The sequence below is a fragment of the Nelumbo nucifera genome, chromosome 1, assembly GCF_055504915.1.
Source record: "Nelumbo nucifera cultivar China Antique chromosome 1, China Antique-T2T, whole genome shotgun sequence".
Lineage (NCBI taxonomy): Eukaryota > Viridiplantae > Streptophyta > Magnoliopsida > Proteales > Nelumbonaceae > Nelumbo > Nelumbo nucifera.
The window spans coordinates 206,989,377-207,012,492 of record NC_142649.1 but is presented as its reverse complement, the minus strand read 5'-3'; the positions used below and the strand labels follow the sequence as shown (position 1 = coordinate 207,012,492).

Genomic DNA, 23,116 nt, shown 5'->3' with positions numbered 1-23,116 from the left:
GCAATTTGTGCATTTTTCCATTTCAGAAGGTTGAAATATTACAAAGTTCAAGTGCTTAGAAGAGTTTTTTTTTTTTTTTTTTACCTGTAAAAGATTCATTGAAGGAAATTAAGGGAACACTTGGGTCCCTTTCTTACAAGATTCTAAGAAAAGGCGAGTTAAGTTCACCGAACTGGCATTACTATTTACAAAAGAGTTTCTTAGCCTAACTCATTTTGTCAGATCATGGGTTGGCATTATTAAGTTTCTGTTTACATACAAAATTGTAATATTTTCAAAAAAAGAGAAAAGTTCATATATATGATCATATAAGGCCTGTAGGTCCCACGTAATATGCCTATCAGTTCCTTTCAATTTCATTAAAACCTCCTTGGTGTCCGAGAGCAAAAATCCTATTTTAATACTCGTACAAAAAAACTTTTGTAAACCTCTAATCATTGCCTAGAGCTCAACTGCTACCAGTGATGTTGCCACGCATGGTTGTCCTTCTGCAATGATAAGAGGAGACCTGTGAGAGAACATATATATACCAATGGTTGCAGTTTGTGTAGTGGCACTCCAAGAACCATCCACTAAGATGATTAGGAGGTCTGTGAGGAGAGCTTGTAAATTCCAATTTGATTGCAGATGTGGTGGATTCGAAATTCTGAGCTCGGTTTCTTTATAGCTATAGTAACTTTCAGCCTTTCTCAGAATTTGGAAAGGGTCTAGGTTCACTTTGTTAAAAATTTGATCATTTCTTGCATCCCATAAACTTCCAAAAGTGGCACATATCTTTGCAATGTAGTTATACTTTAGAACTTTATTCTGCAAGTGAGAATTATGTTGCCACCACCATTGGATTAGATCCTTTTGGCCAGAGTTCAAAAAAAATTTCTGGAACAAGACCAACCTAGGCTTGCATCCAAACAACTCTTGAGAGAGGACATTCCAAGAAAATGTGCTCTTGGGTCTCTAGAGATTCCTTACAGAATGTGCACCAAGTGTCTTCTCTTGTTCTGCGGATCCATATTTCTATCTTTGTTCGAACATCCTTATGGAAGAACTTCCACATGAAGATTTGACATTTGTGGGAGCATGGGCTTTTCCAGATTTTGGACCAACTCACTATACTTGATTGTATTTGAGGTGGGATCTCTAGGAGTGAGTGGTAAGCTGAATTCATAGTGAATTCCCCATTGTTTGTGTTCTTCCAGAGGAGCCTATTGGGCTGTTGCAGAGTCCTTAAGGGGATGCTTAGGATTGCTTCAACACTTCTTTTTTCAAACATGTTGTTGAGAAGATCAACATTCTAGGTCTAATGATCTGTGATTAAATCACACACTTTTATGTGTAGAACTTCTGGATTCTCAGTTCTTTTGGCCGGTATGTTGCACTCTAGTTGAAGCACCCATGGATCCATGAATGTTGAGATAGATCTGCCATCTCCATGCTTCCAGAAAAAATGAGCTTTTAGTTCATTTTTTAATTTAATAATGCATTTCCACCAAGTAGAGTTTGTGGCTTTTGCTTTCAAATCAAGGAAACGTTGCCCTTTGATGTGTTTTGCTTGTAGTTGTTGAGTCCAAAGGCTACTCTTAAGGTTTAGGAGTCTCTAGATTGACTTTAGCATTAGGGCTTTGTTCATCAAAGAGAACCTCCTTATCCCTAGTCCCCCCAAGGACTTTGGAGAGAAGATTGTAGTCCATTTCATGTTACAATTTTTTGCTGTGTTGGAATTCCCTGCCCACCAAAAGTTCTTCTACAATCTATCTAGGCTTCTACACAGAGCTGAAGGAAGGAGACTTGTTTGCATAGCATACATAGGGATGCTTTGGGTAACTGCTTTAATGAGGGTGGTACAGCTTGCTTGGGAGAGAGATTTTGCTTGTCAGTGTTCTACCCTTTGAGTGATGTAGTCTACCAGATGTTTTTTGGTGTGATTCAAACCATTTTCTCCATCTACTAGCTAGGTTCCAAGATATTTGGAGCTACATTTTATTATCTTCATTTTGACTATTCTGCTCAACAGCTTTTGGTGGGTTTTGTTTATATTTTTGTTGAACATGGCACTAGATTTTGCAAAATTTATGTATTGGCCTAAAATTTGCTCAAAGAGTTTGAGGGTAGTTTTAATCTGATGGAAGGATTCAGGGTTGGCCTTACAGAATAAGAAGCAATCATCTGCAAATAAAAAGTGAGTGATGGGCTCTGAATTCTAGCTAACTTTATTCCTTGAAGTTTTGATAGACACTCTTCTCAATGAAGCATGTTTTAGTCTGCATTCTGATAATGAAGAGGTATGGTGATAGAGGGCCCCCTTGCCTTAAGCCTCTTTTGATAGTAAATAAATCAATGGATGGCTTATTTAGCTTTATTGAGAAGGATAGAGTGGAGATACACTGCCAAGTACTGATACACCCCTTGCACTGTATCAGGGTGTATCAATACTCATCAGTGCTAGATGGGACGCCCATCCTCCAAATCCATCGGATCTCCCAATATACAGATATAGTGTCAGTGGATAAGCGTGGGTAGGAGATCGGGATTCTTGTCACCTAAAGTCTTATGGCAATTATATGGAATCCCGATCTTGTACATGAATCCTTGAGAGAGTATGGGTGTATAGAATTTATACTTCTTTAATTAATTAGCTTTTTTACCTTCTCATCAAACTAAAGTTAACCAAACTAATATTTCTAAAACATGGCTTAGGTGGCCTCATCTCATGAAATGTTGCCAATTTGGCATGATGACTGCCTGACTGGTGGGTCTCGCAATATTCCCATTTAATGAGACGAGATACGTGTCAAGAATATCAGCCCTGAGTTGGGCACCACAATTTCTCCTCGGGAAGGCAACGTGGCAAGTTCTTGCCACATGTCAGTTGCGGGCAAAGGTTGGCCACATGGAGAGACCCTGGACCTCACGTTGAGGCGTTGGTTGGAGTGCACGGGAGAAAGCACTGCACACAGACTTACCGTCCAATCACCCTGAGCTGTGTGAAAGCAGTAACTACCCTCTCCCTCATTTTCATGCATGTGAAGAGGTTAGGTTAACCAATAAAGCCCATTTTTCCTTCTCAGGTCAAAACATCCAAAACGGGTTAGGCTTAATTACTACTAGTGCTAATTGTTCAATTTCTCGATGCTTTTGATTCGGGTAATAAGTAAGGACCTCAGGAATAGGAAAGCTGTTAAATTGGGTGGTTGCTAGTTTGCTATAATCAATCTTTTAAAAATCGACCCGAATGAAATCCGGTTTCCGGGTCTAACGGTTCGACCCCCGGCCCCATATATCAACAACATTTTGAATTTTGAAATTATTTTGGTTTTGGTACTTGGGGCATCTCCAACTCCAAGTAATCCTAGGAAGGTAAGCTATTAAATCGGGTGGTTACTTGGTAACTAGTACTCAAATCGCTATAGACCTTTTTTTTTATATGAAGGACAACTGAAGTTTGACCCGACCAACTGACCCGCTCCATAGTTTCTGGCTTTGGTTGCTTTCCCTTTCATAGTACAGCAGTTTCTACCTGGTGGACAAATGGATCGGGTCGAATCCGAGCATTTTCACATGCATAATATGTTGCAACCTCTTTACAGATCATGCTCTTAACAAAGTAATACATCCAGAAGACTTTCTCAGTTAATAATAGTGAAGGAATTAGAGAAAAGTTAGAGAAAATCTCACTAAGTATACAGGAAATCATCACTAATTGTTGAGTATAGAAACCTTTGTTCTATTTGTTGACATCTAATTCAGTAGTTTACGTTTAACTATTTCTTGGTGAGTAGGGTTTCTCCTGTTGACTTTCAACACTTTCTGGAAAGCAACAGACTTTAACATCTACCATCGCTTTAATGGAAGGCATGTGAATGATGCAAGATTTTTTGTCTTTTTTCACTTGAAGCTGAGATATATGAAGCAACACCAGCCTCTCAGTGATGAGAGGGGGGATTCACATAACAGCCCAAACTCTCCAGTCCCCAGTCCCCACTGGCCACAGCAGAATCATAATTTGTTTATCACTTCCTATTTCATAGTACATTGCCTGAACTGAATAACAAACACCTTCAAGAACCATTAAAACTGATTTCTATACTGAAATTAGCTTCAGCCATAAACCATAGGCCCATAGTTTTGTTTTTCTGTCAAGAAATGCTCCCTAGTGATACAAGAATGGAGAAAGCCAGAAATGAAGTGAAGAAACAGATGCATTTAGGAAATGTTGTGGCAAAGATGAGAAGATTGCCTGGTTTGGTGTGGAAAAAGATATGGACAGTTGGTCGGGAAGATCCGCGAAGAGTCATTCACTCTTTGAAAGTTGGGTTGGCATTAACACTAGTCTCCCTATTGTATCTGATGGAGCCACTCTTTCAAGGAATTGGACAAAATGCCATTTGGGCTGTCATGACTGTGGTTGTGGTGCTTGAGTTTACTGCAGGTAAGAGTCTCCCTCAGATAGCTTTACTGGCCCTAAATGGGCATAGGAGACATTGGTGTGCATAACCACAAGCTTTTCATTGAAGAAATATGTGATCTGATGGTTCCTCTTTTTCACTTACTCATATTTGCTGGTATTTCAGGGGCAACTCTGTGCAAAGGATTGAATAGAGGAGTTGGGACTCTATGTGCTGGGTCACTGGCATTTTTCATTGAGTATATTGCAAATGAGTCGGGTCACATATTTCGAGCTATTTTTATTGCATTTGCTGTCTTTCTGATTGGTACAATTTTTATCTCCATCTGCTTAATTGGTTTCCTTTCATTTTACAGAAGGAAATTTTGATTCTTGAATTCTGTTTAGAATAAATATAAAGTGATTTTCATTTATTTAATGCTGGTTCACTGTCTGAGATTCTCACTTTTACTCCCTCTCATAATCTTTCCAAACTAAGAGAAGAGTTTGAACTTGTACAGGTGCTTCAGCTACATACATGAGGTTCTTTCCATATATAAAGAAGAACTATGACTATGGCATTGTAATTTTCCTCCTAACCTTCAATCTGATTACTGTTTCAAGTTATCGCGTCCACAATGTATTGAAAATTGCACATGAACGCTTTTATACCATTGCGATTGGTTGTGGCATCTGCCTTCTCATGAGTCTGCTGGTTTTTCCAAATTGGTCTGGGGAAGACCTCCATAATTCCATAATCTTCAAGCTTGAAGGGCTAGCAGGATCAATAGAAGGTATGTGAATAACAAAACCACACATAACTGAATGACTCAAGTTTGAAATCTTTCAGCAAAATAAGTCACCATGCATGCTTCAAAATTAGGACATAATAGCTAAAATTCAGCTTCAATGTTCGGCCTGAAATTTTTCATTACTCAGTTCAGCTTGAAAACTTCTTTTTTATTTTTTCATGAGCAGGTGACTCAACAGAGTCAACAAGAAGTTGGCTTAAGAGCTAATAGAATGTCATTCTGTGCAGATTTGATTTGTTAAGACCTAGTTTTTTTTTCTTTTTATTTTTTATTTTTGCAATGCAATTTTATTTGCACTGATGTAAAAATATGAGAGTGCATATGATTTGAGTGCAAATTATGATTTATTTCTGTTTCAGATTTTGCCTCATCTTACCCGTTTACATTGCCAATGGAGTAAAATAAAACCTGAAATAAAAACAAGGTAAAATTCAAAGCAAAAGCAAAATCAGAAATTGAATTCTTTTCATTTGCATTTACATTCACTAGTACTAGTTCAAATTAAATATCATTAATTGGAGATAACACATCATTATATATACGGGATCTGAGATTCCGGTGGTCTTGTATTAACTTATCTCTGGGGGCTGTGGCATCAGAGATCCTTTTGTTAGTATTTCAAATGAGTTAATTGTACATTCATGTCACTGAGTTGATTCAAATTTTTTCATTCATGAATTTGAAGCTAGGCAGTTTGAGTTCACCCACCAGTTTTCCAACTTCTGTGTGTCTATTTGTGCATCCATGTGTTACCATCGTTATAAACCATTCTTTGTTAGCTTATGAGGGTGAATGATGCAGATTGTGTTAATGAATACTTTCAAGATGGGGGAAACAAAACTCACTCACCAGACAATCACATCTACAAGGGCTACAAGGCAGTTTTGGACTCCAAATCCACTGAAGAGACCCTGGTAATTAATCTCTCTCACTATTGTCTGGTATTAATTACCATTTCAATTGAACAATGCCTTACACCAAGGTGCTACACCCTGTTCAATTCTGTATCATTAGTTTTCTATTACTTTACTCTTCATAGGAAAATATAATAAACTAAACACTCTGATGGTTGAAGAGTTGGGTTATTGATAGGGGGAATGACAATTTTGCATTGATCAGGCACTACATGCGAGTTGGGAGCCAAGGCATTCAAGACACTGTTACAGGTATCCATGGCAACAGTATGTAAAATTGGGAGCTGCTCTTCGACATTTTGGATACACAGCTGTGGCTTTACATGGTTGTGTGCAATCTGAAATTCAGGTAAAGAATCATTCATTTTAGTCTTTAATTTTGGTTTATTTTAGCATATACATCATTTATCAGAATCATTATCATCCTACCACTTTTCAATAAAAATAGGATACACTGTGACTATATCTCTTCTAAGTTCTAACAGAGGGGTGAGGCCCATTAGTCTTTAATCTGCAACCTCTGTACCAAGTGAAAAAGCATGTTGGGAACTCTGTCACAAGGTTCTTGTATTCTAAACATTTATTCTAATAACATATATGGTCATGTGGCTCCAAAAGCATAAGCTCCAATATTATCACAAGCTGTAGTAAATTTTATTAATAAAGTAGCTATACATAAGCTCTAGGTAGATATTAATACATTTAATAAGGGAATGCCATTCACTCAAAAAAGATGGAGAAGTAAAGAGATTCTCCAATTTATTGTAAGCATTTCAATCAATAAGATTTTTAGCATTCCTTTGCAATTAAAACAAAAAAAAAAAAAGATTTTGATCTCACCTTTGCACAAATTTTTCCTATTTTAGACATGGTAGAATTTTTATCCTCTACTGATATTTGGATGATTTTGTTTAGACCCCACAGTCTGTCCTTGCTTTCTTCAAGGACCCATGCATCCGAGTAGCCAAAGAAGTATCAAAGGTATTAATGGAACTAGGAGACAGCATTAGGAATCATCGTCGCTGCTCTCCAGAGGTGCTGTCTGATCATCTTCATGAAGCTTTACAAGACCTCAATAATGCCATCAACTCCCAGCCTAGACTCTTCCTCAGCTCCAACCATAAGAAGTCCAGGAACATGATTGCTGCAGCTGCTGCAGTTGCCAATCAAAAGTCTTCCAAGGACTCTGGGGTCTCCTTATCTTCTGTCAAGACTGACACATCAGCATTGCTAGAATGGAGAACCAAACGGGTCAGTGATCATTCAGGGGAATCAGAGAGCAAATCCTTAAGGCCAACTTTGAGTAAGATCGCCATTACTAGCCTTGAATTCTCTGAAGCACTTCCATTTGCTGCCTTTGCTTCTTTGCTGGTAGAGACTGTGGCGAGGCTCGACCTTGTTATTGAAGAAGTTGAAGAACTGGGGAGGAAAGCAAGCTTCAGGGAATTAAAACCTGGTGAAGAACAGATTACTGTGACTTGTGAGAAACCGCGGGCAGGAGGGAATGCTGTGGATTTGCAGACAAATTTGGGTACTGAGGGAACAGTCTGATAAGATGCTTATAGTAATGCACCATAGGCTCTGGAACCTTAATTAGCATTTGGGGTGACTAATTTGTCCTTGTCCCTGCTAAAATAATATGTAGTAAAGAAGGACATCTATGATTCCTCTTGAAAATAATTGTCATTGAGAATTGAAGTCAAACTACAGGAATTGAAACAACTCAGTATTGATTAATTTCTCGATCAAAATTAAAAAAAAAATACTTGGGTTATTTTAGTATGTGGGTTTCACCAAGGTGATCATATGTACGTTGAATTGTGCTATTTTATTTTGGAGCCAATGAGAAACACTTTTTGATCTTAGTTGCCCCACTATTTTCTTTATATTGACCAAATAACCCTGAGTATGCAGTGATCTAAATTCACCAAAAGCTATTTAGATAGGATTTGTTTGGTTTGAAAGAAAAAAATAATAATAATAATAAGAGAATTGCTCAACAACTTTCCCTTCAGTTTTCTGTTTCTCTCTTATTTTCTATCAAACCAAACACAGCATAGGATCCCCCTGGCTGCTCCATAGAAAGCAGGGCTAAGAAAAGAAAAGGCAATATCATTTTCAACCATCACACATTTAACATTCTATATGGAGATGAATAGATGGTTGAAATGATCGGATCATTCTGATTTTTTTGTTGGTATGATCTGTTAGTTTGGACCCATGTATCAGCTCACAAACTCCAAAGGCAAGAAAAGAAGGAATTGCTAAAAGAAATGTAATGGAGCCTAAGTAGAAGGGCTTTTAAGCGTATAAATGACTGACATGGAGATTTTCCAGATGTTTTTGATTCGGGTAAGAAGTAAGAACCCTAGGAAGGTAAGCTGTTAAGTGTTAAATTGGGTGGTTGTTACAATCAGACAATCGGATTGATTTTGGTATTTGGGTAACTCCAATTAATCCTAGAAAGGTAACCCATTAAATCGGGTGGTTACTTTGTACTAGCATTCAAATTGCTGGAGACCTTAGTTTTTATATGGGGGAGGGCAATTGAAGTTTGACCCCACCAACTAACCCGCTCCATGGTTTCTGGGTTTGGTTGCTTTTCCCCTTCATTGTACAGTTTCAACCTGGTTGATAAATGGGTCGGGTCGAATCCAAGTATTTTCACATGCATAATATGTTGCAACCTCTTTACAGATCATGTTGTAAACAAAGTAATACATCCAATACACTTTCAAAGTACTGTGAATAATAGTGAAGGAGTTTGAGAAAAATCTCGTCATTTATATTAGAAACCATCACTATTTGGGGATCCATCATGGAAACCCTTTAATATATGGCTAAATATCTAAAATCTCCCTTGAGAAAAATACTGAAACCTCCCCTCTTTTTTTCAAAATGTTGTAAAACCTCCTCTATTGGATGATGTCACTGAACAAAACCCTCCCGTTTGTTAGCACTTAGCGGTTAGCAATTCGTTAAGATTCATTTGTATATGACCTTATATGAGGATGATTTTTTTAGGTGTTAATTACTTTTATACCCTATATATTTGGAAAATTATTTATATATACCCTGAATAATTTAAACATTCCTTGTTGACTGGCCCCACACAACATAGGACCACCATTAATACACCGTTAATAGATATTAGCACCAACTCCCAAACTCTCTCATAATACTAATGTTGCCCCTAAACTCCAAAGATGAAGCGGGTGTTTGGCATCGATATTGTTTTCTAAGAAAAGTGTTACATTAGAGAAAGTGATGCTTCAAATATTGTCCTCTTGTTTGGTATTGTTTTTCAAAAAAGAAAAAGGAAAGCCAAATTCAATGTTTTATGAGAAAATGTCCATTGCTACCAACTATACAATGATGTGACATTAATGTGATATCTGAATGTTGGATAATTTAGATCAATGTTGAAAACCTTACTGCCAGCATGAAAACGCCGTCTCGGTATATGAAAAGGTGCAATCTCGTAAAAAAGGTGCAATGTTTCCAACACCGATGCAAAACTCCTAAAAAGCTCAAAAATAAGCAAGAATTCAATTATAGTTGTGGATATTGCGTACTCGGTATATGAAAACCCAAAAGGCATGAATCCCGTCAGTGGACTTTGGGGCGTGAAGGCTGAAGAAACCTGTCCAAAGATGAAAAGCTCAAGCAGTGCAATCAAACAGTATTTCTCATTCTCCAATTAAATATTTTTCTTCCTTTTCTCCCTCTCCTAATACCTTTCACTCTCAGCACTTCGGATATCATTTTCACTGCAAAATGTAACCGTTAAGGTTTCATGAAGTTCCCTCCCTCTATTTTGTATTTCTATTCGTTTGGAGTTAGAAGTCGCAAGTCTCAGTTTCTTCAAAGAGTGGGGTATGTTTGAACTCGCAAGTTTCAGTTCTTCAGAGGGTGTTCAACATCAACACCATCGTGGCTGTTTTTCTTGTACAGGAAGAGTAGGGTATGTTTTAAAAATTTAATGAACAGTTAAGGTCATTTTTGTCTTTTAAATTTTATTTGTTAGATTTAACCATTGAAAGGTCAATAACAATAAGGCATGCTTAAGTTGATTTTGAAAGTTTAAAGTATATATAAATAATTAACCTTTTTTAAAAACCTAGTTTTGCCTATTTATGGTCCCTTCGCCTTTAGAACTATGGAAGTGTATTAGGTATACGTGTATTGAGTCGAAACAGCATGGGTAGAAACACATTGCCCAAACCTTAAATGCATCCTTAAACCACTAAGCCATCTTCCCATTTTGTCCTTAAAATGAAGTAAATTAACTTTTATTTACTTTAGTATCTGATCTACATGTAATCCAATTAAATAAACAATAATATACATTTATGTTGAATTAAAAATTAAAAAAGAATAATATTCAAAATTAATATTTTATAAACGATAATGGAATAAATATCTATCAAATTCACATTGATATCAAAAAATGACCCTTAATCTCAACAAATTTATAAAAAAACTAATAATAAAATAATTATTTTAGTAATTAAAATTTATGAATTTTCACATGATATGTGTCTTAGAAAATTTTTACATATTTTTATAAATTATTATTATTATTTTAAATTACATTAAATAACAACATATTTATTATTTACGATAATAAAGATTTTGTTTATAAATATTCGAGTATTTAATATTAAATTGAATCTATCAAATTCATTAACATGCATTTATATTAAAGAATGATTTTTTTTATTTTAAAAAGTTTATAAAAATAATAATAATGGAATAATTATTTTAGTAATAAAAAATTTTGAGTTTGCATATGGTATGTATCTTAGAAATTTTAGTAGAGATGATATAAACTCTTTTTATCTTTAAAAGATACTGTCTACCACACATTGGAGAGTTTAATATTTAGTTAATTTTTTTGTTAATGTGGTAAAAATAATAAAATATAAAATAATTGATTTAATAATTAAAATATAATAACTGTATATGATTTGTTGATGCATTATAAATAAAATTGAATGATATTTATATATGTAATTAAATTATACATTTACCATGTATATATACCTTATTTATGTGATTATTTTACACTTAAATTTAATATTAATAACATTTTGTGGGATTTATAATAATTTTTCTAATGTATCCGAATGTGTCTATATTTTTTCACATCATATACTTTGATCCTTGGCTTGACTGGGACCAGGTACAGTATCCACCAACTTATACACGCTACCTTGATCTGGTGATGCAAACCTTGAGCTGCTACCACTTCCTGATCCGCTCTGAGCCTCTGATGGACAGCCACCTTGGTTCACCATTAGAGGTGTTTGCCAAGGTCTGGTAGCTGATCGAAGTCATGATCGGACTTAACTTGGTAGAGTTGTCCGCGTGATTTGATTAGTTATTTGTTGCTAGAAAATAGGAGAGAAGATCGTCCTTGTTGTAACGTTAATACAAGCGAAGCCAGTGAGATTATAAATGGCATTGTGACTGAAGAGATCTTTTTCTCTTAACAAACGAACCATAATCTTCTCTTTTTGTTTTCCACGTATCACCTGTTCCCTGAACCATCAAAATCAAAATAGCTAATCCAGGCCGAGGGGAAGAGCGTTTGTTGAAGGGGTTGAAGCCTTGAAGGGACCCTTGAGTTGCTTTTGTCGAAACGCTATTACTGTCCACTTTTGGGGACGAAGCTTGTTGGCTCAGGGCTTTGATTTGTTGTTCTTCAAACGAGGCTTTTGACGATGGCACCCTTGTTTTGTTTTGTCGCCCAAGCAACCTCTTCAAGCTGCTGAAGGCCCTGTAAAACGATTCAGGATATTTTCGCCTTCTGGGTGGCCGAAGAATGCCTCGAAATTGCCGGGACTCGGGAGTAGAGATGCATGGTTAGAAGAAGCTTTGCGATAAAGAGCTTCTCAGGGTTGTCGTTCTTGATGAAGTAGACTGAAGTCCCTGCCGGAATCTTTGTCAGATCTCCTCTTGAAGGGCTCTCTCTCTGTTTCATGCCATGCCACAGGAGGGTCATGACCTTGTCCCCAGGTAACGAAGAAGACGGCATCAGCGTCCTCATGGCAAAATGTTAGAAAGGTGTGTTGGGGTTAGCCTTGACAGAGTCTTAAAAAGCTCTGTTCGTCGATTTGGAAATGTGAAAAGAGAGGGGAGGTTTCAGTATTTAAGAGAAACTTGTAAGGAAGGCTTCCTTAAGTTTCTTACCCTTAATCTATTTGTTCTCACCTAATTCAGTAGTTCACGTTTAACTATTTCTTGGTGAAGGGGGTTTCTCTTTCTCCTGTCGACTTCCAACGACTCTTTCTGAAAGCAACAGACTTTAACATCTAACATCGCTTTAATGGAAGGCATGCGAATGATGCAAGATTTTTGGTATTTCTTCACTTGAAGCTGAGTGAGATACATGAAGGAACACCGGCCTCCCAGTTATAAGAGGGGGATTCACATAATAGCCCAAACTCTACAGCCCCTACTGGCCACCAACAGAGTTATAGAACCGAGTAACAAACACCTTCAAGAGACATTAAAACTGATTTCTGTACTGAAATTAGCTTATGAGCCATAAGCCGTAGGCCCATTGTTTGGTTTTTCTGTCAGGAAATGCTCCCTAGTGATACAGGAATGGAGAAAGCCGGAAATGAAGTGAAGAAACGGATGCATTTAGGAAATGTTGTGGCAAAGATGAGAAGATTGCCTGGTTTGGTGTGGAAAAAGATATGGACGGTTGGTCAAGAAGATCCACGAAGAGTCATTCACTCTTTGAAAGTTGGGTTTGCATTGACAATTGTCTCCCTATTGTATTTGTTGGAGCCACTCTTTAAAGGAATTGGACAAAATGCAATGTGGGCTGTCATAACTGTGGTTGTGGTGTTTGAGTTTACTGCAGGTAAGAGTCTCCATGAGATGGCTTTACTGATCTTAAATGGGAATAAGAGACAATGGTGTACATAAGCACAAGCTTTTCTTGGAAGAGATATGTGATCTAATGTTTCCTCCTTTTCACTTACCCATACTTGTTGGTATTTCAGGGGCAACTCTGTGCAAAGGATTGAATAGAGGATTTGGGACTCTATGTGCTGGGTCACTGGCATTTTTCATTGAGTATATTGCAAATGAGACGGGTCAAATATTTCGAGCTATTTTCATTTCATTTTCTGTCTTTCTGATAGGTACAATTCTGTCTCCATTTATTTAATTGATTTCCTTTTACTTTTAATTACAAAAAGAAAGTTTATTCTTTAGAATAAATATACAGTCGTTTTTTATTTAATGCTACATCACTGTGTGAACTTCGTTCTTCTTCCTCTCATAATTTTCTCAACTCAGTGTAGAGTTTGAACTTGTACAGGTGCTTCAGCTACATACGTGAGATTCTTTCCATATATAAAGAAAAAATATGAATACGGTGTTGTCATTTTCCTCTTAACCTTCAATCTGATAACTGTTTCAAGTTACCGTGTCCACAACATAATACATATCGCACATGAACGCATTTATACCATTGCGATTGGTTGTGGTCTCTGCCTTCTCATGAGTCTACTGGTTTTTCCAAATTGGTCTGGAGAAGACCTCCACAAGTCCATTGTCTCCAAGTTTGAAGGGCTAGCAAGATCAATAGAAGGTATGTGAATAACAAAATCACAAAAGAAAAATGAATGACTCAAATTTGAAAATATTTCACCAGAGTCAAGTTAACTGGTTTTTCCATTACTCAGTTAAGTTTGACAAGTTTTTTTTTCATGAGCAGGTGACTCAACAGAGTCAACAAGAACTTGGCTGTTTAATGGAATTTCTTTATAAGAGCAAATAGAATGTCATTCTATGCATATTTTACTTCTTGAAGGATGCTGACACCATTGCATTACCACCTAAATGTCATCCATTGAATATCATATCATTATTCCAATATTCTGGATCTCACATTCAGGTGGCCATGTATATGCTTGAATCTGAAGCTAGGCAGCTTGGATTCATCCACAGTCTTTCAACTGAAGTGTGTTTGTACATCCTTCTATTACCATCAGTATAGACCATTCTTTGTTAGCTTATGAGGGTGAATGATGCAGCTTGTGTTAATGAATACTTTCAAGATGAGAAAATTAAAACTAAATCACCAGACAACCACATTTTCAAGGGCTACAAGGCAGTTTTGGACTCCAAATCTAGTGAAGAGACCCTGGTAATTAATCTTTCTCACTATTGTCTGGTTTTAATTATAATTTCAATTGAATAATGCCTAATACAAAGGTTGTTGTACCTTGTTGAATTCTGTATCATTAATTTTCTATTGCCTTTCTCTTCATAGGAAAACATATTAGACTGAATGTTTTGATGATTGAACAGTTAAGTTATTGATAGGGGGAATGACATTCTGCATCAGGCACAACATGCTAGTTGGGAGCCAAGGCGTTCAATTCATTGTTACAGGGACCCATGGCAACAATATGTAAAAGTGGGAGCTGCTCTTAGACATTTTGGATACACAGCTGTAGCTTTACATGGATGTCTGCAATCTGAGATTCAGGTAAAGAATCATTCACTTGAGTCTTTAATTTTTGTGTATTTTAGCTTACACATCATCATCAGTATCATTATCATCTTACAACTGTTCAATAACAATAATACATTGTGATTTTATCTCTTCAAGCTGAGGGATAGTGATGGCATGTGAGACCCATTACTCTTAACCTGCAATCTTTGTACCAAGTGAAAAAGTATGTTGGGAACTCTGTCACAAGGGTTTTTGTATTTTAAGCATTTAACCTAATAACATAGCCATGTGGCTTCCAAGGGTTTTTGTTTCATCCTCACCTTACAAACCAAAAGAATAAGCACCATTTCATCACAAACTGTTAATTTTTTATTAATGAAGTATCTATAGCTATGCTCTGGGTAGATATTAATCCATTTAATAAGGGAATTCTATCTGTAATGGAGATATCAAGTTAGTGTGGTCATCCTGGGATGTTATTCACTCAAAAGAGATGAAGAATCTATTAACCTAAGAGATTCTCCAATCTATTGTAAAAATTTCAATCAATAGATAATTAGCATTCCTTTGCAAGAAAAAAATGAACTTAACCTCACCTCGGGAAAAAACTTTGCCTAGTTTTGATATGACAGAATTTTGATACACTACTGATATATTTCGATGATTTTGTTTAGACCCCACAATCTGTTCTTGCTTTATTCAAGGACCCATGCATCAGAGTAGCCACGGAAGTTTCAAAGGTATTAATGGAACTAGCTGATAGCATTAGGAACCATCATTGCTGCTCTCCAGAGGTGCTGGCTGATCAACTTCAGGAAGCTTTACATGACCTCAATAATGCCATCAAGTCCCATCCTAGACTCTTCATTGCATCCAAACATAAAAGATTCAGTCAGAAGTCCTTCAAGGACTATGGGATCCCCTTATCTTCTGTCAAGACTGGCTCATCAGCATTGCCAGATTGGCGAACCAAACAGGTCACTGATCATTCAGAGGAATCAGAGAGCAAATCTTTGGGGCGAACTTTGAGTAAGATCGACATTACTAGTCTTGAATTCTCTGAAGCACTTCCATTTGCTGCCTTTGCTTCTTTGCTGGTAGAGATAGTGGCAAGGCTTGATCTTGTTATCGAAGAAGTTGAAGAACTGGGCAGGAAAGCAAGCTTCAGAGAATTAAAACCTGGTGAAGAACAGATTACTGTAACTCGTGAGAAACTGCAACCAGGGAAGGCTGTGGAATTGCAGACACATTTGTGTGCCGAGGGAACAGTCTGATATGGGGCTTAGTAATGCACAATAGGCTCCAGAGGAGCCTTAATTGGCATTTGAGGTGATTAATTTGTCCTCGTCCCTGCCAAAATAATATGTTTATAAAATACTAATTTTGAAGATTATTCTTTTTAATTTTTAATTTTTAGTTGAACATGTGAACAGTAAATTAAACAAAACTTATTTTATTTGTTAGCAAGACATGGGAAGATGGTGTCAAATGAAAGTTGAAAAGTGTCACTGCCCTGAGTGCCCTCAAAGCATAGATACCTCTCTGTAATTTTTCTAAATTATATGTACAGTCACTTTTTTCACGGTGGATGTTAATACCACCTCATGCAAGGAGCACAACTTTGAGTCTGATTATTGATTATTCACGGTGGATGTTAATTGACCAAGTATATTCCTACTGTTTTGGATATTTTCTAACGTTATCCCTACTGTTCCGAAAAATTACCGATTGTCGTTAAATATTGACGGAAGGGCTAAAATGTCTGTTTTACCCTTACATTCAATTTACACGCAAGGAGCACCATCCTTCGCCTGTGACGCTGTAATTTTCGGACGGCGGTGTAACGGTGAGAGGAAAAAGGCAGCAGAAGAAGAGAAGAAGGCCAAGAAGAAGCTTCCCAAGATCGGCGGAGAGAAGTCCGAGCAGTTCCAGAACTTACTTTGGAATCTTTCAGATCTGAAAAAAAAAGCCCAGATTTGAGATTTGAAAGATACTCAGAAGCGGGCATTAGCATTGCAACACAGAACTGATTTTTTCTTTCTCCTCTGCTGCGAGCGCTTCCGCTTCCTCTTCTCATAGCTGATCCCCCTTCCCTTGGCTTGCAACTCACGAGCCACACATAAGTAGAGCCTCACTGCTCGGGCATGGCTTCCGGCTTTCCACCGTGCTCCTCAAAGGCAGCTCGGAGACGTCCGATTAGAGGATCGAGGCTTCCCCAAGCATGACGGAGTGGGCGTGGACACGGTGCAAGGGGATTCGTATGGCCGAAGAAGGGGCACATTTGGGTGTGGACGATCTTCCCGAATTGGTTGAGATACCGCAGCCGCTGCACCTGGAGAGAAATAGTGGAGGCACGTAGTTCTTTAGGTATTGGTCGAAGGTGGCCGGAGGTATTCTAGTCTCGATGCTTCTGCCTCTCACTGGGACAAGATACTTTAATAAATACTTTGAACTTTGGTTACCTTCGACAATACTTTGGTTACCTTCTAGCCCCAAGTGTATATAGTGTTTCAAAGTATCGAAAAGTTCCAAGTATTTATTAAATACTTTAATAAATTATAAAAATATATCAACAATACTAAATACAAGAACTCAATAAGGTCTATATATATTAAATTAATATATTTTAATGGTTTTATGAAGAAATATTTTATAAGTAATTATAATTTTATTAAAAATCTTATGCTTAATTATAACTTTTAAGTTTTAATATTTTATAGGATGGGAAAAACCCAATTCTCCTATTCAACCATTGGCATAACTTTTATGTGAAAATAATAATTATTAAAGAAGAAATTTCAATTGGTCTATGGATATGATAGATCATCCATAGAATTATAATATATTCAATTATTGTGATCAAATGATAAAATATAATTAATTATTATTTATTTTTAATTCTAAAAATATGAAAAATATAAAAATATTAAAGAAGAAATTTCAATTGCTCTATGGATATGATAGATAAATCCATAGATCTAAAACATATTTAGTCTTTATACGCAAAGAAAAAATTGCATTTTTAAATTTTTTGTTAATTTATATTTTCCCTAAATATCTTCATGAAATTTCCATAAATTTACTGATAACACAAAAAAAAATTGTGATTTTGAATGTAAGAAATGTAGATCAACTTAAATTTAAACATTAAAGAAAAAAAAAGAAATCAGAAGATATTATAAAAAATTGAAAAAATTTACCTATTTTTGCCATATTTTTTAAAAATTTGAAAAATCTTTAAAAATATTAACGATTCACATTTGTTTCTTGTAAACTTTTGCAAATCTAGCACTCTAGGAATGAAGTATGGAGTTTGCGTCATTTGGGGGTGAAATAAGTCTTATTTTGGGGAAAAGAAGATTGCTTTTCCCTTTAATTTTGTTTAGTTTTTGTCCATATCTTTTTCGTCGATTGTCAATAGTGAAACAGTAAGAGTACTTAGTCAATTAGCTAAGCCATAAGGGAAGTTTAAGAAATTTGCCCTAAAAAAAACAATATGATCTTTGCTACGTGGCAAAATTTTTATTGATCTATAACTTGTTACATGAAAAGGTAATGATGTGAAAAATGAGTCAACTCATTATAGGGGTGAAACTTGGGTTCAGGTCAAACTTGAGGCAAGGATACCTCATCTAGGGGTGTAATTCAAGTTGGGCGGGTTCGGATTTGGCATTTTATTAAAATTTGAATGGGCCCGGTCTGGTTCAATATAAATTAAGGGTAAATTTCTGAAATCTCCCTTAAGGTTTTGGACTGTTGTTAAAACCTCCCCTGAAGTTTGGCAATATCAATTACCTCTCCTAAACTTTTTGAAACAATTGTAGGTAGAACACCTCTATTAGAATTCTATAGAAAGAGGCACAAAAATGTCCAAAATACCCATACAATTACTAGTGAGGTTGTTTTCTATAGAAAAAAAAAATAATACAAACTTTATGAAAATAATAAGAGAGAGAGAGAGAGAGAGAGAGAGAGAGAGAATTTAAAGTTGTAGCTTTACCTTGGAGCAAGGAGAAGTGATTGTAATTACCAAACTTGAGGGGAGGCTTTAAGTTTTAACAATAATCCATAACTTTAGGGGAGGTTTCAGCAATTGACCCTAAAATTAAAATTATATAAAATGGACGATTAAGCTTGGCTACCCTACCCATGAGCCTAGCCCAACCCATGTTCTCAAGTCGGGAGTTGTCCCTAACAGATCTCTAATTATTTTGAATCAATTCAGCGGTCCAACCAGAATTTTTTATGACTTCTGACTTACATGCATGTGGTTGAATTGGCGCCTAGCAGCTTTGATGGGCTCTTCAAACCCTTACTCTGACATGCACTGTGTTCTTACCTTTCAATTTTAGTTTTCTCTGATGCTTTTGCGTGCATCATTGAGAGCAAGGTTCAAAATATTGATACATCCACTGTAAGCCCTTTTTTTAGTTTTTTCTTTTCAATCTAGTTTAGAGGGTTCGATTTAAAGCCCTTCTACCCGAAACAACCCAAAACACCCACTATAGGGGCATATTGGGAAGCCACCGATACAATATGTATCAAAATTTTGAACATTGGTCGAGAGTAGCAGTGATGATTGGAGAACAACAGCAAACTAGGTTAAAGGTCTACTGAATGGACCTAACTAATCAATCGGTGAAGATCTGCACATGTCTTTGTCTATTTTCTAATATATTAAGATGCCTAGTTTGATGATCACCATTCATTTGTCTATGTTATCATTCTATGTAGTTACAAACTTGTGAATTTTTCCACAGTTAGACCAGTCAATCCGAAATTGATCAATCTGTGACCCTTGATCCTTTATCAAATTGTGTCTGAATTGATGCCACATCACGGCTTGAGTTTTCTCCATTACCCCAACAAAGAATTCTCAGGCCTTCTCATTTTAGTCTTTCTTGCTCCCTCGGGAAGCCACTTCTTCACTCCCTTTTCCCTCTCTCATAGTGACACCTCGTCATGTCCGGCCCACCCCTCTTTCCTCTATGTTTATCGCTTTGGATATCCCTTCCTAAAACTACTCCTAAAATCTCTCTCTACCAAAATCTAATTTAATCTAGCCAGGTGGCACCACTATCCCCCACTTTCTCCTAAATTATCTATAACTCCTATCTATCTCCCAAATTATCTCAAATTCAGTAGAGTTTCTCTCTTAAATTATCTCTAATTCCTATTTATTCTCTCCCCCACTTTTCATCTAATCTATCAAAAGAAAGTTTGAATTAAAAATTTTAAGAATTATTTAAATATTATAATAAAATTATGTAATAACTTTAAAATATTTATTAAAAACACAAAAGATATCATAGATTTATTAACATTCATACTATTCATAATTTTATACTTTTATGAAATTCATAACGAAATTGTGTACTAACAATATAAATTATAATTTTACAAATTATTCAATTTAAATATTATTCAAATAATAAAAATTAAAAAATTATTATTTAAAATTTTCAATAATTAAATATTATAAGTAAAAATATAAAAATATTTAATGTTATGTAATAACTTTAAAATAAATAAAATTTAAATAATGAAAATTTTTAAATAACAAAATTATGTAATAAAATTTAAATAGTTAAAATAAATAAATTATGTAACTAAATTTTAAATAGTTAAAATAACTAAATAACTAAATAACTAAATAACAAAATTTTATATACTTCAATTAACAAAATTATGTAATAAACATAAAAGTTTTATTAAAAGTAGAAAATCGTTATAATAGATTTACAATATTTGAATTAATAATAATTTTGTATATTACAAAATTAATAACAAAATTATATAATAATAGTATAACTTATAATTTTATTGATTATGAAATTCGATAAATAAGTAATATTGAAATAACTAAATAGTTATATGATTTAAATAGAAGAATGATATTGTAAATAACTAATTTTAAATATTTTTTATACTAAAATAGTTAATAAATAAATCATATTTTAAATATTATTTAAAAACAAATAGAATAGATTAAATAAAGAAATAATGTAATAACCTTAAAAATTTTATCGAAAACAAAAAAATAGTTATAAAAGATTTAATAATATTTGATAATAAGAATACAAAATATAAATAATTTAAATTTTTTAAAATAACGAAAAATAGATTAAATAATTTAGAGGTATTGAAGCTTTCAAATAACAAAAATAGGTAATAACTTTAAAAAATGTTTTTAATAGATATTAAAAAATATAATAATAATTGCAATTATTAATGTACTAATGATAAAACATTATTTAACTTATATCAATTTATTATTCTAGAAAAAATTTCAGAAAATTGATATTTATTAATAATAATTTTAAAACCTTAATCTATATTACTATATATATTTATATATACTAAAATTTATATTTATTGTAGTTTTTGTGATAAATATATTTTTAATATTTATGCATGAATACTTTTTGTTTTGTTATTTAATAGAAAATTTTCAATATATATATATATATATATATATATATGTTAGAGTAGAAACATGCCATGTCATGGGCTTAGCTTTCTCCCTTATCCCAACTGAGAACTCACAAACACTTTTCACTCCCTTTTCCCTCTCTTATAATGAATTATTTAATCTATTTAATTAATTAACAGTATTAGCAATACATTATCTAATAGTATTTATTAATTAATTACCATAATTAATAAAAAATACCTTATTTAATTAAATATCATAATTAATAAAAAATATTATTACAAAAATACATCTAATATTGTTAAATAATTAAATAAATACTATAATTAATAAAAATATTGTTAATTTTTTAATTACTAATTAATTATATCAAAATAGCATTAATTAATAGTATTTTCATAAATATTGTTTATTAATTAAATAAATTAAATAATTAAATGAATACCATAATTAATAACAAAAATATCATAAAAAATACCATAATTACTTATGGTATTTATTTATTTATTTATTTTAGGTATTTTGGTAACTTTGGTAAGGTCAGGGGTATTTTAGTCAATTTAGGTCTAAAGGGGCCAAAAAAAAATTCTAATCTAATGGTAAGTATTTTGGATTAAAAAAAAGGGTGGAGATAGATTCAAGTATATACACTGGTTTTGCATGTACAAGCCAATGAGATTAGCCAAAATGGAATCTTTTTATATGGAGGGCAACAAGGGTATTTTGACTAAAATTTTATAAGGTGGGGTTTGTAGGCATTTTGAATTGATTGGTGGGGCCAGATCAGCCTAAATAGGCTTAGATTAGGCAGATCTAGAGGGGTAGTGATTCGATTAATTTATTAACTTTGAAACAAAATCTTGGTGTGATGAAGGGGAAAATGAAGGAATTTTTTGTTGAAACTTGGTAGGGTGGTGTTTCTGAGCATTATGGCTTGATTAATAGTGTCAGATTGGCCCAATTATGCCGAGATCAAACATATTTGGAAAGGACTTGATTCAGTCAATATAGAGCTTTGAAATAAAATCTTGTGTAATGAAGGGGTAAACAAAGGTATTTTTTGTTGAATTTTTGTGGGTAAGGTTGTTAGGGTGTCTAAGATTTTATGTAAACATCTTATTGATTTTGGAGGTCCAAAATCATTGAAATTTGGGTCAACAAGAGCATCCAAAATGGAATATTTGTTTAATAATGGGGCGAATGGGGGAATTTTAGGTTGGAAATTCATGGGTAGATGTTTTTGGTGTATCTAGGGTTCAATTATATGGTCTAATTGATTTAGGGGTGTTAGGATCAGGAGATTTGGGTTGTGGGTGCTTCGTGCTAACGAGAGGGTTCAAAAGGGAATCTTAGTTTGATAAAAGAAGAAACGAAGGAGAATCTTGGGTTGAAATTTTAGGGGTAGATATTTTAGGAGGTCCTAGGTCTAATGGCAGTGTTCAAGGATTGGAACGGTCTGATCGGGTGTTCATGGTAAATTGGGGTTTTAACAGCAAATAGAGCAAAAATCAAGTGTTGGCAATGGAATTTCTAGAGGTATTTGTCTCTTGGATCATTTGGTGGGGTTTGATTGGTCCATAACTAGTATGATTAAGGCATTTAAGAAATGAATATCTTGGCCAATGAAATAGCCCAAATGAAAATCTTAGTGTGATGAAGGGTTAAATGGGGGGATATCAGTGATGAAATTTTTTAGTAACGTGTTTATAAGTATGTAGGGCTCTTTAAAAGCCCATTAACTCTAATTTGCAATCCGGTTAAAAAATCATGTGCATCGCATAGGTTCCAACTAGTAATAACTATAAACAAAACAAAACTTGTTCAATTGTTTGTTGGTTGTTTTGGAAACCAAAGAAGTCGAATGCTCACCATGAATGATAGGATACAAATGGTATAGTACAAGTACCGGATTGGAACTCATTTAAGTAGAGACTGAGCAAAAGAGTTGAGTCCTTATTTATTACCTACAAATAGGGGCATAGCTAGGGTTTTCTCTTAAGGCTTAGTTTAGAAGGAATACAATATATACAAAAATGTACAACGCAAATATATACAAACTAGTACAAAATACAAGGTTTTGTACTCTATATATTT

General features: G+C 34.6%; 2 protein-coding genes across 2 annotated transcripts; both read left to right on the top strand.

Annotated features, from left to right (window-relative positions):
- The first annotated feature begins 3,927 nt into the window (after nucleotides 1–3,927).
- Nucleotides 3,928–7,889, top strand: LOC104610387 (aluminum-activated malate transporter 12-like). The gene is made up of 6 exons (XM_010276966.2): nucleotides 3,928–4,426; nucleotides 4,569–4,709; nucleotides 4,903–5,175; nucleotides 5,995–6,107; nucleotides 6,313–6,456; nucleotides 7,023–7,889. Exons 1-6 carry the CDS (start codon nucleotides 4,141–4,143, stop codon nucleotides 7,656–7,658), a joined length of 1,593 nt encoding a protein of 530 aa, XP_010275268.1. The 5' UTR covers nucleotides 3,928–4,140; the 3' UTR covers nucleotides 7,659–7,889.
- Nucleotides 7,890–11,359: 3,470 nt separating this feature from the next.
- Nucleotides 11,360–16,058, top strand: LOC104610389 (aluminum-activated malate transporter 12-like). Its single transcript, XM_010276968.3, has 6 exons — nucleotides 11,360–12,984; nucleotides 13,127–13,267; nucleotides 13,447–13,719; nucleotides 14,165–14,277; nucleotides 14,479–14,622; nucleotides 15,264–16,058. The coding sequence occupies exons 1-6, from the start codon at nucleotides 12,699–12,701 to the stop codon at nucleotides 15,861–15,863; spliced, it is 1,557 nt and encodes a 518-aa protein (XP_010275270.1). The 5' UTR covers nucleotides 11,360–12,698; the 3' UTR covers nucleotides 15,864–16,058.
- Nucleotides 16,059–23,116: the final 7,058 nt, after the last annotated feature.

Excerpts from the sequence above, each read along its gene's own strand:
- LOC104610387 (XM_010276966.2), top strand. The coding sequence starts at position 4,141 with ATGCTCCCTAGTGATACAAGAATGGAGAAAGCCAGAAATGAAGTGAAG. Across the intron at positions 5,176-5,994 it reads GCTAGCAGGATCAATAGAAG|ATTGTGTTAATGAATACTTT; the intron begins GTATGTGAATAA and ends TGAATGATGCAG. Across the intron at positions 6,457-7,022 it reads GTGTGCAATCTGAAATTCAG|ACCCCACAGTCTGTCCTTGC; the intron begins GTAAAGAATCAT and ends GATTTTGTTTAG.
- LOC104610389 (XM_010276968.3), top strand. The coding sequence starts at position 12,699 with ATGCTCCCTAGTGATACAGGAATGGAGAAAGCCGGAAATGAAGTGAAG. Across the intron at positions 12,985-13,126 it reads GGTGTTTGAGTTTACTGCAG|GGGCAACTCTGTGCAAAGGA; the intron begins GTAAGAGTCTCC and ends TTGGTATTTCAG. Across the intron at positions 14,278-14,478 it reads AATCTAGTGAAGAGACCCTG|GCACAACATGCTAGTTGGGA; the intron begins GTAATTAATCTT and ends ATTCTGCATCAG.